The sequence below is a fragment of the Drosophila takahashii genome, chromosome 3R, assembly GCF_030179915.1.
Source record: "Drosophila takahashii strain IR98-3 E-12201 chromosome 3R, DtakHiC1v2, whole genome shotgun sequence".
NCBI classification, from domain to species: domain Eukaryota; kingdom Metazoa; phylum Arthropoda; class Insecta; order Diptera; family Drosophilidae; genus Drosophila; species Drosophila takahashii.
The window spans coordinates 21,712,804-21,727,475 of NC_091681.1; the positions used below are offsets into that span (position 1 = coordinate 21,712,804).

General features: G+C 43.9%; 3 protein-coding genes across 4 annotated transcripts in view; 2 read left to right on the forward strand and 1 right to left on the reverse strand.

Moving 5' to 3' along the window:
* Positions 1–1,622, forward strand: part of ChAT (Choline acetyltransferase) — a 29,725-nt gene extending 28,103 nt beyond the window's left edge. Inside the window, exon 9 of the mRNA XM_044394172.1 lies at positions 74–1,622. Within this exon, the coding sequence (XP_044250107.1) occupies positions 74–271 (198 nt within the window). The 3' untranslated portion in view covers positions 272–1,622. The remainder of the gene's footprint in view (positions 1–73) is intronic.
* Positions 1,623–1,900: 278 nt separating this feature from the next.
* Positions 1,901–2,310, forward strand: LOC108057487 (uncharacterized). The gene is made up of 2 exons (XM_017141764.3): positions 1,901–1,982; positions 2,046–2,310. The coding sequence occupies exons 1-2, from the start codon at positions 1,904–1,906 to the stop codon at positions 2,249–2,251; spliced, it is 285 nt and encodes a 94-aa protein (XP_016997253.3). The 5' UTR covers positions 1,901–1,903; the 3' UTR covers positions 2,252–2,310.
* Mekk1 (mitogen-activated protein kinase kinase kinase 4) lies at positions 2,273–14,281 on the reverse strand. 2 transcript variants are annotated; one of them, XM_017141762.3, is made up of 7 exons: positions 13,738–14,281; positions 8,523–8,717; positions 6,918–7,705; positions 6,331–6,859; positions 3,549–6,273; positions 2,680–2,859; positions 2,273–2,615 (listed from the first exon to the last, which is right to left on the reverse strand). In XM_017141762.3, exons 1-7 carry the CDS (start codon positions 13,971–13,973, stop codon positions 2,532–2,534), a joined length of 4,737 nt encoding a protein of 1,578 aa, XP_016997251.2. In that variant the 5' UTR covers positions 13,974–14,281; the 3' UTR covers positions 2,273–2,531. The 2 variants fall into 2 exon arrangements, with proteins under 2 accessions (XP_016997251.2, XP_016997252.2); XM_017141763.3 differs by lacking the exon at positions 13,738–14,281 and adding an exon at positions 9,554–10,301.
* Between the last annotated feature and the right edge of the window lie 391 nt (positions 14,282–14,672).

The following is a 14,672-nucleotide window of genomic DNA, read 5'->3' on the forward strand; positions in this document are numbered from 1 at the left end:
TTTGCCTATAATCCGATGTCTAATGATAAGAATACTTAAGGATCGTTATAATGCCAACCTTAAACCCACTTAGGTGGCCTGCTCCACGGACAGCTTCATGGGTTACGGACCGGTGACGCCACGTGGATATGGTTGCTCCTACAATCCGCAGCCGGAGCAGATCGTCTTCTGCGTTTCGGCCTTCTACTCCTGCGAGGATACGAGTGCCTCGCGCTACGCCAAGTCGCTGCAGGACTCGCTGGACATAATGCGAGATCTACTACAGAATTAGAGCCCCAAATGGGATTCGAACAGAAACATATCAGTAAATGTACCTTAGCAGGTTAGCGAACGAAACTAAGTAAGTGTAACTAGCGACCGCCCGGGCGTTTCATTTGTGACCAAGCCACCACCAAGCGAGCCACCCAACGAGGGGGTGGTCATCCGAAGGACGAAGGAAGAATAACGAAATCGAAAACTAATGTCAATCACTATCATGTTGAGACAAAAAAAAAAAGAAAAACAAACTACACGCAACCCATTCGCTTTACATATCCGTTTACCTAAGCATACCCGTAGTTGAAAAGAATTAGAGCAACTCTAGTCAATTAAATGTTTTAGAGCCGTTTTATGCGCAAAACTGTTAGTGCTGTTATCTAAGTGTGTTACTTGTGCAATATATTATTAATTATGAGTGTTATGCTAATTCACATGCTAGCCAAATTAGCAGAGCTTACGAACTTGTTTACCCCTACTGTCCAGATTTGCTTCAAATTCAAATTGGATTTTGGAATTCCAATTGGACATTTGAATTCAGCCCACAAGTATGCAATACTTTTCGTTACGAGAGTTGTGTTCTAAATACGTTCTATAGGTGTTACAAAAGATACTAGCTAAAATAATTACTAAAAGTACTATGCTTGTTACTGCAATTTCGTTGTTGTTCGTTTCAGAATTTATTAAACAAAATCATATAGTGTCTGTTGAGATATTTCCACATATATCCGCGTTTTAGAGAGCAAATGGTATACCGTAACTAAAGGCTTTTTGGATGAATATATATATGTACAACCCATGAAAATATTAAATAAAAAAGAGTAGAGGAATATTTAGAGAATATAATGTACGCGTATAGACTTGAGACGTAACAATACATATCAATAAATTTATATACACCCCAGGAAGGCGAAGAAGAATAGCAGAGGAAGGACGATCGCGGGAGATTACAGCTATAGATATATAACCTATACATATGTGTTTGTCTGTTCAAGCCGTTAGTGAAAAATGTATGTTTCGATGGCGATTCGAAGCCATCAATATTCTACAAAAATATATACATAAATATTATACGTATGTTATTTACAAGAGAAATTATATGAGAAACGTTAAAGGACAATTAGATACATATATCAAACTAGTTGCTGTGTTCATTGTTGCTATATATGTATGATTATCTTCTGAACTGTTAACCGAACTATCGCTACAAACTATCCTACTATCTATCCTGTATTCGATCTGTGTATTATTACGTTACCCTAACTGTTTGTCGTTAAGTTTGACTTGTTTCCATAAGGCCAAGCGCCGCAATTGATGTATGCAAAAATAATCACGAACCAAATAAAATGAAATAAATGCATTACAAATCAAGAACATTATTCCTGACCTACAATTGATCTGCCCGTGAATGAAAATGCTCGTATATACTATATAGATTGGCTTTAGGCGGAGTTGGTCATACATACGCTTCAAGGTAACTTCCAAGAATAGATAAATCGTCTTCCGCTGAAAACAGTCACCCCAAAAACCAAATCGCGTTGCGCAGTTCTTAATATCCGAACGGCAGAGATGATAAGAGACCAATGATAAACCACTGTCAGATAGATAGTGTTTATGAAAATTAATTAAATATATAAATATTATTCCCATGGCCAGGCGGTTCTCAATAAAAGGCCCTGGACGACCGGGAACGGTCAACAGTCTTAAACGCTCCATCAACATGAAGTGTAAGTATAGAAAAAGGAGTAGCCGTCAATAAAATCCGTGGACTAATTGCCTACTCGTTGCAGACTTCAACCTGCTGCTCAGCCTCTGCCTGGTGCTCGCACTGTGCTCCTCGTGGGTCGCGGCCTTCTCCAGCCTTGCTCCCCCGGACCCAACCCCCCCGACTGGTTCTCCCGTCGACGATAGCAGTACTGGCTTCCCCGGACCACCGCCGGCTGAAACCACATTAGTCGCGCCAGAAGTTACCACCATCTATCCTATTTACGGATAAAGGTCTTCTTTAATTAATGAATTAAAAATTCAACTGCAATTATATTTAAATATGTGTAATCTTCACTTGCATTAAATAACTTGGGATACGGTACGACAGGCTTTTGATAACTTCATACGGGTTATATATTGTCCAACATAAAACTAGGCGTGGCCATTAAAATAATCGACATACACATTAATTAGACACTAAACAAGAATGCACACCGTTTCACGTATGCATCATAAGTAGAGGTGAGCCAAACAAGCGGCGGTTTAGATAAGTAAGCACCAGGTGGCGATTAGCTGCTGGTCGCCACATTCCGCCGGAAAGAGCCTCGCACCTGCATCTGCAACTGCTCGCTGCTGCACTCGTCTCGGCCGTACTGCACATAGAAATTAAAATAAATTATCTACATTTGGAAGGGATCCAATCGCAGTTCAATATACCTTGCAAAAATTGTGCTCCAACAGTTCCACTGCCGTCAAACGCCTTTTGGGATCGTGCTGCAGACAATGGTCGATAAAGTCATGTCCCTCCTGAGAGAGACTTTCCGGTGCCTGCGGCTTCTCGCCCATGCCCACTTTGAACATGATCTGGAAATTGGAATCAAACTGGGCCCAAGGACGCTGAAAGAAAGTAAGAAAATAAATTAGCACCATGGGAAATAAAGGGAAATTTTTTATAGATATCTCATTAGCCTAATTTGTATCAGATTTTAGAATATAAAAACAGCATACGTTTTTTTAAATAAATTGGAATTATATGGGTATCATTTAGTTTCCCAGTTTATTATCATATGAATTGTTTAATTCAATTCTATGTGAAATAAATTGAATGTTTTTCTAATTCATTTCGAATTGAATGAATGAAGGAATAATTTTTATGAATTTGCCAGATTTCTTTTGTGTTTTCTTTTAAGAACAAGAAGTGGCAAATTTTTCACAAATCAATGTTAAGTGCATAGTAAATAAAATTCAGGCAGATTTAATCACAATCTTCTTCAAAAGAAATTGTCGTATGAATTATTTCCAATTTCATGCCATTCATTCATTCAATTCTTTTAAACTCAAAATTCAAATTCAATCAATTCTATTAAACTCAAAATTCAAATAAATTCATTCATATAGAACAAAAAATTCCAAATAATTCATTGAATCCATTCATGCAGGGCTCTAATATGGATAAATGGGTAAATTATTATGTGATTTACCGCTTAAAAAGCATGGCTAGAACAAAGCCTAAATAATCCAACATTGTGAAATGGACAGTACACCCTGCCCCGCCCTCATGCTTATCTATAACGCAAAGCACTCACCTTGCCCGAGGCCATCTCGACAACCACACAGCCCACCGACCAGATATCGGCGGCCCTGCCATGGCCATCGCTGTTGGTCTTCGTGAAGACCTCCGGTGCCATGTAGGCCTGCGTGCCCACGTAGCCCTGCAGCTCGCCGGGCACGGTGGTGTGCGCCTGGATCTTGACCGCCGACCCGAAGTCGCCCAGTTTCAGGCTGTTGCTGCCGTCGACGAGGAAGATGTTGGCAGTCTTGATGTCGCGGTGCACGATGCCGTGCTTGTGGAGCTCCGACACGCCGGCCAAAAGCTGGGCGGTGAAGCGGCGGGCCAGCGCCTCCGGCAGATTACCAGTCAGCTCCACCAGCGACTCGAGAGTGCCCTCCGAGCACAGCTCCATAAAGATGAGCAGCTCCTCGCGGTGCACCTCGATGCCGTAGTAGCGCACCAGGTTGTTGTGCTTGATTCCCTCCAGGATCTTCAGCTCCTCGGCCACGTTCTTCAGCGCCCGCGTCTCGCCCGGCTGGATGGCGATCTCCTTCATGGCCATCAGCTCGCCCGTGTTATTGTTCACCGCCGTGTACACCTTTCCGAAGCGTCCTTGGCCGATCTTGATGCCGCGATGCCAGCGGAAGTGCACGCTACGTGCCCTGATGTGCACTTTGTCGCTAGAATTCAGGGACTTAACCTGGCCAATTAGCCGGCGCTCGCGCAGTCCGTCCTCCAGATCCATGTCCAAGCGATTCACTGCATCCCTAACTCGTTCCTGCCGCAGCGCCAGCGGTGTACCCTCTATGCTGCCCTTGCCCGAAGAGGCAGGCGTGGGCGGTGTCTGGGGCACCAGCAGACGCAGCTCTCCGTTGGGACTCCTTTGGCACGGAGTGTCCACATAGTCGGCACTGTCCACGGAACTATAAGTGTTTCCAGACTGCTGCAACAGGTCCTCTTTCAAACTGAACTGCGGATGCAGCAGTTTGTTATACGGCGGCGACTGCAGCGGCGGCGTATTCGGATTGAGCACCATGCCGGCGGACATGGGAGTCCGTGTGGGTGTCCTTGAGCGCGAGGTGGCCGGCGACGAGGTCTTGCGCGTGCGCGGCGAAGCCTTCTTTTTGGCCACCTTTTCCGGCTCCGAGGTGATGCCAATCACGTGCGAAATGCAGCGATCCATCTGCTGCTTTAGCGCCTCGAACTCGTCGTCGTCCAAGTGCTGGGTGATTTGCGGATCACAGGCAAGAATCAGAAACTCCAGACCCTGCGAGGCCCAGCGGGGCCGCATTCCTCGCCCGCGCTCGCAACGCTCCATCACGAAATGCATCCACATCTTAGCGTAGGCGATGATGCCCAATGCCAGGTCCACCGTATGGGCACCGCTGTCCTTTTGGTCCATTATCCGCTGCTCGAACAGCCTGATTACGTCTTTGTGGTACTCGAACCCAAACTTGTAGCCCTGATGCAGAATTTCGCGGGTGCGCGAGAGCACAGCCTGTTTGTCCTGCTCGTCCAAGTCCCGCATGTTGCTCAGGCAGCAACGTTTCTGCACGCCCTCGATGATCGCCGTCAACTTGTTGCGCACCTGCAAAACGTCCTGCTGCAGCAGCTTGAACGCCGCCTTCACGTCCGAGCAAATGAAGTCGTGCTGCTGATTGGCCACGTCATGCTCGTAATGCTCGCGATGGAAGTCCGTCGTCTCGACGTCGCGACAGAAGGTCTTGGCGAAGAAGAGCACCTTGATGGAGCGCTCCCGCTCGACGGTTAGCAGCGATTGCGTTTCCCGGCAGATGGTCAACAGCTGCCACTTGACCTCCTCGTTGTCGTCGCTCTCGGCAGTGCCCTCGATCTGCTGGTCCAGCTCCACGGTGCGTTTAACTAGGCGTTCCGAAATATTCCTCAACAGTTTGCTAATGATGCCGCAGAACTTTTGCGATGCCAAAGTGTGCATGCCCTTGATCATGGGACTGATGAGCTTGGTGAACATCCACTCCTTCTCCAGCACGGACTTCTGATTTCCCTCGGGAACGGCCACCAGCACCAGTTGATCGATGTACTCCAGGTACAGCTCAAAAGTCTTTCGCACCGTGGCATCGTAGTGGTTGAGAATGCTCATATAGCTGCCCATTTCCGTCTCGTTCTCCACCAGCGCCGTGGTAATGTGCCGCTGGTACCGCTCCCGATGGGTCAGGGCCAGGGTCAGGCCCTCCCTGAGTTCCTTCATCAGCTGCTCGAGGCTCAGGGGATTGGGTCGCACTGGTCGCGTTTCGAGACGCATGCGCAGGAACTCGTGCATAAACTGCAGCGGCATTCCGCTCAGAAACACAAAGGTGGGAATGTACGAGGGCAGATTAATCGATTGCGCCTCCTCGCTCCAATAGCCGTAGGTGCGCAGCTCCACGACCTGCTCGCGGCTGATTTGCGGATCCAGCCTGGGCACATCCTCCTCAACGGCCTCGGAGTCCAGCTCGTAATCGAAATCCCCTGCTCCGGGTTTCTCCAGCGAAATGTGCGCCTTGTACAGCGCCACGTTGTGCAGCTTGTGGAGAAAGGCCAGAGACTTGGCCAGTCCGCGACTTTTGAGCACGTTCTCGATGAATTTGCGATACAGACGCGTGGACTGCTCGCCTATTCCAATGTTGCTGCAGTTGCCCAAAGGCTCAACACTAAAGATATTAATGTCGTGCATGGATCCCTTGCGCATGTGACCGTGTGAGCACTCGCTGGACAGCTGGCTGATCTCCGTCGAGGTGGATCTGAAAGGGTATTTAGGTTACTCTTATTTTTTACAATTCCAGACCTCATCCACTCACTCATTACTGCTCGATGTCTCGCCTGGCACGTGGGTGGCATCGTTTAGCATGAACTGCACCTTGGGGCAAGGTGTGACACTTCCGTTGCGACAATTCTTGCGGGAAATCGATCCCGCCACACTGGGCGGCTTGGATGAATCCATCGAGTTAACCGCCGAGTCATCGTTCTCCACACCCGAGGCAGACGAACTGCCGCTGTCGGAGGCGATGTAGGATGATGTGCAGACGGGCCAGGAGAACTTCTCGTCCTGCAGCCGGGCAAGAATTTTTCCCAGAATACTGAGCTTCAGCTTGTTCTGCTTGGTAATGTTGTACCACAGGCACATGGACTTTATGCGACCCACAAAGCTCTGTGACTTGTAAATGGGATGAAGGGCGCCCATGGCCTGCGAAGAGGGGTACAGCGCTTCGGCGGCTTCCAGTCGCGTCAGCATGCCCTCCACTTCCCGCAGAGCCAGCTCCTGATGATCCATGCAATCCTTGCAGTACAAAGACATGCAGCCTTGGCACATTTTGCTGGGCAGCGGAGCTAAAAAAAGATTTTTTAGATTAATATATATTTGTAATATAGGAAGTGGAAAACTTACAACTAGCATTTGAGTTGCTGTCGGAATGAATGCCGCTGTCCAGGCTGATCAGACTCGGTTCGCGGCGGTAGCGCGGCTGGAACTTGTAGTTTATAATGTGGGTAAGCAGTTCGGAGACACCCTGTCGCGCCTCGAACAGGTACTTGTCCTGCTGCTCAACCGTTCTATCGGCCTGCCAGGCCTGCAGCTCCAGCCAGATGAGATCCTTCAGCTCCGTCTGCCAGGTGTGCTCCTCCTGCGACAGCTTGGCATCCTGCCGATCCACGCTGCCCAGCTTAATCAGGTTGGCAAACGTCTCGTGGAAGTCCTTCCGTTTCCCCAATCCAGCGGTGGCCCTGCCATCGCTCCTCAGCATCCCCGCAGGAAGTTGGGCGGCAAAGGCCAAAGGCGGCGCCGATGAGCGGTAGCCAATTGGACGCGAGGAAACGCAACGGTAGCGATTGCAGCTCTCCACCACCTTGGAGGCAATTCGCAGTGGCAGCGGCGCCATCGCCTCCGAGCTGAGCGGCATAATCTGGTCCAGAGACTCCAGCGGATGGGCAGTCTCGTGGAAGCTGTTGCCCCTCGGAGGCGCCACCGCCGTCGTGGCCAGCGAGTTCTTCATCTCCCGCTCGGAGTCGCGGAGCAGCGACTGCAGACGCTTGTCCGTGCGCTTGCTCTCCTCGTTGACGAACATCTCGTTGAGCAGGGCGCAGTCCATGGTGTTGCGCCGCAGGACACGGGATCGCGCCATCCTGGTCATGCCCTTCTTGGGGGTGCCGCCTGCACTGGCGGGTAAATCTGCGGAACTGAGATAAAGCGGTTAGTAAGATATCCATAATGAGTACTCCAGAAAAGTTCAGGGTTCCCTATATTAAGTTTATATTAGATAATTTAGTTTTCTTTTCCTTCATTTTCTTGCTAGGAATTTTAATTGTTATATTATTTTTAATTTTAAAAAATTATAATATAACTGTACTTAAAAATCCCAGCTAGGATACCCAAAAAAAAATTCCATCTAACAAAAGTTAATAATTTAAATTTAAAAGAAGACAAAGAGATAAAAAATATATAGGTATACAATTTAAAATTTGTTCTTTTTCTTAATTTCCTTGCTAGGAATTTTAATTGTTATATGATTTTAGATTTTAAAAAGTGATAATATGACTGTACTTAAAAATCCCAACTAGGTTACCCAAAAAAAAGTTCCATCTAACAAAAGTTAATAATTTAATTTAATTTAATAATTTAATTTAATAATTGATAATTTAATTTAAGGCAAAGAGATGAAAAATATATAGGTATACAATTTAAACCCTTTTTGTATTTTACAGGTACTATGATATATTTACTGTAATATGATAAATTTAGTTTAATTTAATTTTTAGTTTTTCATTTTTCCCCCATTATCGAATGACAACTGTGCTTAGAGAGATGACATCAGCCATAGAGATGGCACAGTCAAGTGCCGCATATGGCAGCATATGGCCATTTGGTATGTCTGCGTTCGTCACTAGTTCCGATCACGACCCTAGCACGGATGCAAACCCTTATCGCGTCCACTCTATGGTATTATATATCTCATCCATATGGAGCACCCCGTATACATAGATAGTGGATACTCACGCTGTCACATTGACCACCTTCTGTTTGCGTTCCCAGTCGCGGTTCTTGATTTTCATCCTGGTGCGCGGTGGCGTGGTGCCGAAGGCCTCATAATGAGCCGCCAATTCGTCCTCCGGTGGCATGTCCTCCTCGAGAGCTCCTATCCGAACTCCAGCCACCGGCTGGGGCCGCGAAGGCTTCACACGGTACTCCACCCTGTAAGATACGGATTTGGATCATGAAGAGGTTGAATGTCATGGCTGATAGTATATTTGCACTAATCTAGAGCCAGGGGCTTGCCCTAATTGTTTCGCTAATTGCAACGGCGACAAGTGCCGCCTAATCGCCGATAACTCAGATAAATACACCGGCTACACTCAAAATATTTATAACAATTCAACTAATAAAATTAATCCTATTATCATCTTTATTTTTTTACTCTGCAGCTTGCGTAAATGATTTTTGGCTTCATAGCAATTTAAATACTCAGTTATCAAATACAACTTTTTTATTGTTTTTATATAAGTATGCAAATCATGCTTTAAAAATGTTTTTAAAGAACATTTTGGCAATTCATTATTATTTTTAGACGATTTTTAAAACGATTTAAATTCTATTAAAACAAATGATTTATAAATGTCTCGGGAAAAAATATTAGATTTTAAAATATTTCAAAGTTTATAGGTCACACAATAGGTTTTTAAATTTTAGAGTTTTACTGAAAGATTATTATATTTAATGGATTTAAATTCTTGCTATAATATCTGTTTTTTTTTTATAAATGGCCCTTTTTGAACATTTTATTCTTGTGGATCACACGTAAATTTGATGATATATCAAAGGGTGTGGAAATGGGGCGAGGCTTTGGTAGGACATCCTTATCTTATCTGACTGCTGCTGGGGCTGCAGACAGCCGCTTGTCACGCCTGCGATTATGCTCTAATTTGAGCAGAGTTTTGATTTATTCGAGACCAATAATTCGCGTGATTGTTGAGGAAAGTTGACCAAATCGCGCCACACTTTTCGTCAGCCCATTTGCGAAATTCACTCACCTCCTGGGACGCATTTTGACTGCACAGCCTGCACAGAGGAATCACAGTTTGGTGGTTTGATCCAATAACTCCAAAACCGGCAGAAATCAGCGAGTCGCAACGAAACGAGAGAACTTTAGAGTGCAATTCCCCGGTTTCCTCTCCACTGGTTGATGGAGCCCGCGGGCTTAAACTGTGTTTTATCGCCCCAATCGAGGGCTGTTATTACTTTGAGGCTCTCCGGTGGGTGCCAGAGCGAGATCGGAGTCCCCCCGCCAATTTATGTACATCTAATTGCACCGCACAACACAATCCGGGGACAAAAATCAACGGCGGAGCGAGCTGAGAGTAAATAAATAAAAAAAAACGCGACTGCTCACAATTATAAGCTGGTGGAGAGAACTTTAGACGCGAGCCAACGAACGATGACTGGTCGGTCCCGAACCCCGATCTCCGATCCCCGGTACCCGGTACCCTTTTCCAATCGCTGGAATCTTACTGGGGGGTTATGCACTATCTCCCACCGTAGTAGTTTCCTGGCCGGTTAATCACAAATCGCAAACAGGCGGCCGCAGTTCGCACGCCTCGCACCGAACCCTTTCGAATTTCATAACGCGGAACACTTGCCTCCGCAGCCAGTCAATTTATTAGCACTTTTAACAATAATATTCCCCATCTACATATAGTATACGGATCTGTATGTAGTATATGCGAGTGTATGCCGCCGCCGACGAAGCGGTGTCGCCCCCAAAACGACTGCTGTTCGCTGCTAACTGCGGCGAACTAAAAAGCGCGAGCGGTGAGCGCCCGACCGACGCATCAGATTGTTTACCGCCCTCGGCGGAGAGCAACTAGTGGGTGGCCACTTCAAAGCGGTTATGTCGTTCTAGCTATTTAAGAGCTCTTTTTTAGTATTAACTTAGAGAGGTTTAAAAAAAGGTTAGTGGGAGTAGGCCGTAAAAACAGAACATTGTTTGCCCAAGGATTTTTGTGCTAAAAATAAACCGCGCAATTTTTTGTAAATTAATTAAGAAATTAATTAAATAATAATAATTTTCATCACATTAGGTGTTCTATTAGGTTATAGACCTCTTCGAAAAAGCATACTATTACCTGCCTTTTTCATTTGAAGTGCATTACTTTATGGTAATCCCATCAATAAACTTTATTATATATCTGCCCTATAAGTGATTGAAGTCCAGATCCAATGATATAATCTTTAACTACCTATAAAAAAATTTCAACAAGCATTTTTATTTCATATATTATCAAGATATTACAACTTGTTGGCTCTCATTTAGCCATTTTCTGTGACAACACAGAGAGATATAGATATTGAGCGAGAGAGATGGGGAGCTTAAGAGCACATGAAAGAGATACCCCCGCAACGAGCGAGAGAGACGGAGATTTGATGTGGAACGCAAGTGGCAATCTGATCGCTTGTGGACCGCAAATGCGTTTGTTTGTGGTTCGCGATTGGTTTAACCGCGCGAATATTTATTATTAATTTATGGAATTTTATTATGTACACGCTCGTTAGCTAATTAGCCGTGTGTTTACTTAAACAGAGAATTGAGTGTGGGCGCAATATGTATTTGCTCGAGCCATACGCTTAGAATTCACTGGGAAGTCATAGAAACCCATATGGAATCAGTCAATCTACTGGTGAAACTCCATATGAAAATCTATGCCATTATTCCACTGCCTTTCTGGCTTGTTCCGCACTGTCACGTGACCACCAGTGCGTATACTTCATATTCACATGGATACATACAAAAGTTGCACATTCGCACCGTGGTCCCCATTCATAGGGCATTGAAAAATCAATGACACGATCGGTGCGTCATGACTAATCGAACTGTTTGTCCAATTGACTGATAGCACGAGTTCGTGGTAACTCACTTTTGGTTAGCTGGAAGAGAGGATGTTGCAAATCTAGACCCCCAATCACCATTAATTTTTATAAACAAAATCTATAAACAGAACCATATAAAATGTATTTATCTGAACAGTTTTATAACAACTAACGAAAAAGAAACAAACAATTTTCTAGGAATAATAAAAATACAAAATGTACCCAATTAATGTTTAGGTTTTACAAGTATAACAAATTTAATTCAATACCATTTGTAAATTCGTATTAAATGCGATAAAATTATTTATGATTTGACGATACATTTTGACTTGAACTTAAATTTATTAGAACTGACGAAAAATTAAACAAAATTTCTAGTAAAAACATTGATATTTTCTTGAGTAAAGAAGGCATTTAAAAACACATTTGAAAAATCTAAAATTACTGTTAATAGCAGAGGCATTGTGTTTGTGTGCGCGCTATGCGGAAATGTTTTCTGATGTGTGTACAATGTACACGCCATAATTATGCTTATCAAACACACGAAAAGCCAAAATTAAAACCAACTGATTGTACGCATGCCAGACTGCCCAAAGAGAGAGTGGGGGGGGCTAGAACGAGGAGCGAAAGAGAGAACACCAGCAAGTTCAAGTACAAACCGCACTCTCTCGCTCTCCCTTGCTCTCCCGGCCAAAAACAGTTAGGTTGAGACCTTCAATCAGTGGAATTCCATTCATTTAGCTAGGTGACAACACAAAACCTTATAGACGGAGATTCGAGAAGAAAGCGAATTCGATTTGAAAACCGAATAACGAAAGAGGTTACAAAGCAGAGTGGGCAAACGCACGTATTAAACGCGTTTTAACTTCCAATAGTCTCCCCATCTCCTCTTCTTTCTTGCCCCTAAAACAGGTATACGAGTTGAAGAAGAACAAGATTGGCGGCATCAAGTGAGAGATAAAGTTGAATAAGAACACTGATTCTTTATCAACTATAACATACCCTATAAAATAAACATGGACTTTTATAAAAATCTACTTTCTTAACAGTCTTTCCTTAAAATAATATTGGATACGAAATAATGATATATATATTATGCTTTATACGGCCAAAAACTCATTCATTCTACCTCAGCACCAATACAATATACCCTTTTACTTTTCACTTGAAAGGTATTCAAAGATCAAGAGAGGCAAAGAAAGAGAGAGCTACTAACAGACACATAAATCTCACCTAATTTCTATTAGTTTCCATAGGAACAGGTGCCAAAAGAAAATTGATGTTTGCAGCAAATTTCCTGCTAACAAACGACATTCGCCGTTTTCTGCGAAACGAAACCCCCATGAACACTCACCCGTCCCATGGAAATCAAATCAAATTTAAAGATATTATGAATAAGCCCCCGCGCAAAAAGAACAAAAACAAAAAACAGCGGAAAAGGTATCCGTAATTCACTCAAGGTGAGTGTGTGTATGTGTTATCAGGGCACCGTCAGCGTTATCAGCAAATATCTTGGAAGACTCGAGGCGGCCGAATACAAATATGGCTATGATAAATGCCGAAATACACCGAAAAACGACGCACACAGGATCTAATAAAAAACCATAAAGGTTTCATAACTTACAAATAAAACTTTGTAGAATTTCGCATTCATCAATTTTTTAAACACCAAGGTGTGTATTTTATTAGTCTCAAGAAACACAATATTTAGTAAAACAACATTTCTAACAGACACACAAAGTTAACAAATGAAAACCTTTTTTAAATTTTACAGATTTTAAATAATATTTAAAAAAAATTTTAAGATGGCTGGTTACGTTTAATTGTGCAATAATTTGCTCACTGCTGTTGGTCCAAAAAGGTGTTTATTGGCCAAAAACCTCATCTGAAACTTATTTAAATCACATTTTTTGTTACATCAGGCTTTCAAGATGACTTTAAATAGCTATTAAAATTGCAAATTTTTTCGCAGTGCACCTGTGCATAATTTTAATTGCGCTGCACACAAAGTGTTCAATTTCATCCAGAATTCGCAATTTGTTGCTCTTTTTTTGTGCCTGTCTTGCAGTTTGCCAAATTCTCGGGTTCGTTGAGCCAACAGAGGCGACAATAACAACAACGTGGCCCAAAAACACGTTGTTTACGTTTAAACAATTAAAACTGGTGAAATGCAAAAGAGAGAGAGAGAGAGAGAGAGACGGCAAAGAGAGGGGAAAACCACAACCAAGGCTTAGAGAGCGAGGGAGAAACCTAATCGAGAGAGCTGTTACGTGCCAATGCAGACTTTCTTGTTTTTGTTTGCGCTGGGAAAAGCCCAAAAATTCCAACGGTACCGGTGTGCTCCGCTCACCTTGCAACATCCTCGTCGATGCTCTGCTCGCGTCGTAATCTTATGGGCGGAATGGGGGGTGGTGGGGGCGGCGTTTCGGTAGGAACACTACATGTCCCATTGCCATTCTCCTCCTCCCCCTCCCCCGGCGCCGCCGTGTCCCCAGCATTTGTTGTTGCCGCCGGTGTCTTTTGCATACGCAAACTCTGCTGCAGCGCCAGATAATCAATTGTTCGCACTCTTCGCCTGTTTGACATTTTTGCAAAACTCTGTTTTAGTCGCTTCTGTTGTATTCTTGGAATTCACTGCTGCTCACACACACACATGCCCGTCGAGCACCAACACTATCGCCTCCTTGGCACTAATACACTCTAGCGATTTGGTAAGCACGCGCCGCGCTTAGCTTTTTTTTTGTTTTTGCTCGGCGATAATCAGATTTATTTTAATTTAACTTTCACGGCGAGCGAGCACATAACGTTTAACGCGCTCCCGAACTTGACGACGACTCGGCACGCAGGTAAGCACTCGGTCTTACCTGGTCGAAAAAAAACAGCTGACTGAAGACAGCCAGCCCGGCGTCTTTTTAGAGGGAAGGCGTTAGAGATGGATAGAGTCTAGGGTTGTCGAATTTTTTAAAAATATCATTTTGATTATATTTGGTTTTTGAAAAATATCATAATGATATTTGAAAATATTAGTTTTTTATATATTTCGTTGCAATAATCATTTGACCAGGAAAATGGTCTGCATTGTGAACTTGTATCGAGATCACCACGTTATCGACTAGGGACTCAAACAAGTGTGAAACGGCTTCTTTGTATAGTCACATCACTTTCTGGAACTCAAGAAATCGAAAAAGCTTGTTTTGATTGAAATCTTATGAGCAAAAAGGGAAGAAGCACTTTTAACAATTTAACCATTTTAATAGGCTTTTCATAAATATAAAATAGTGCTTA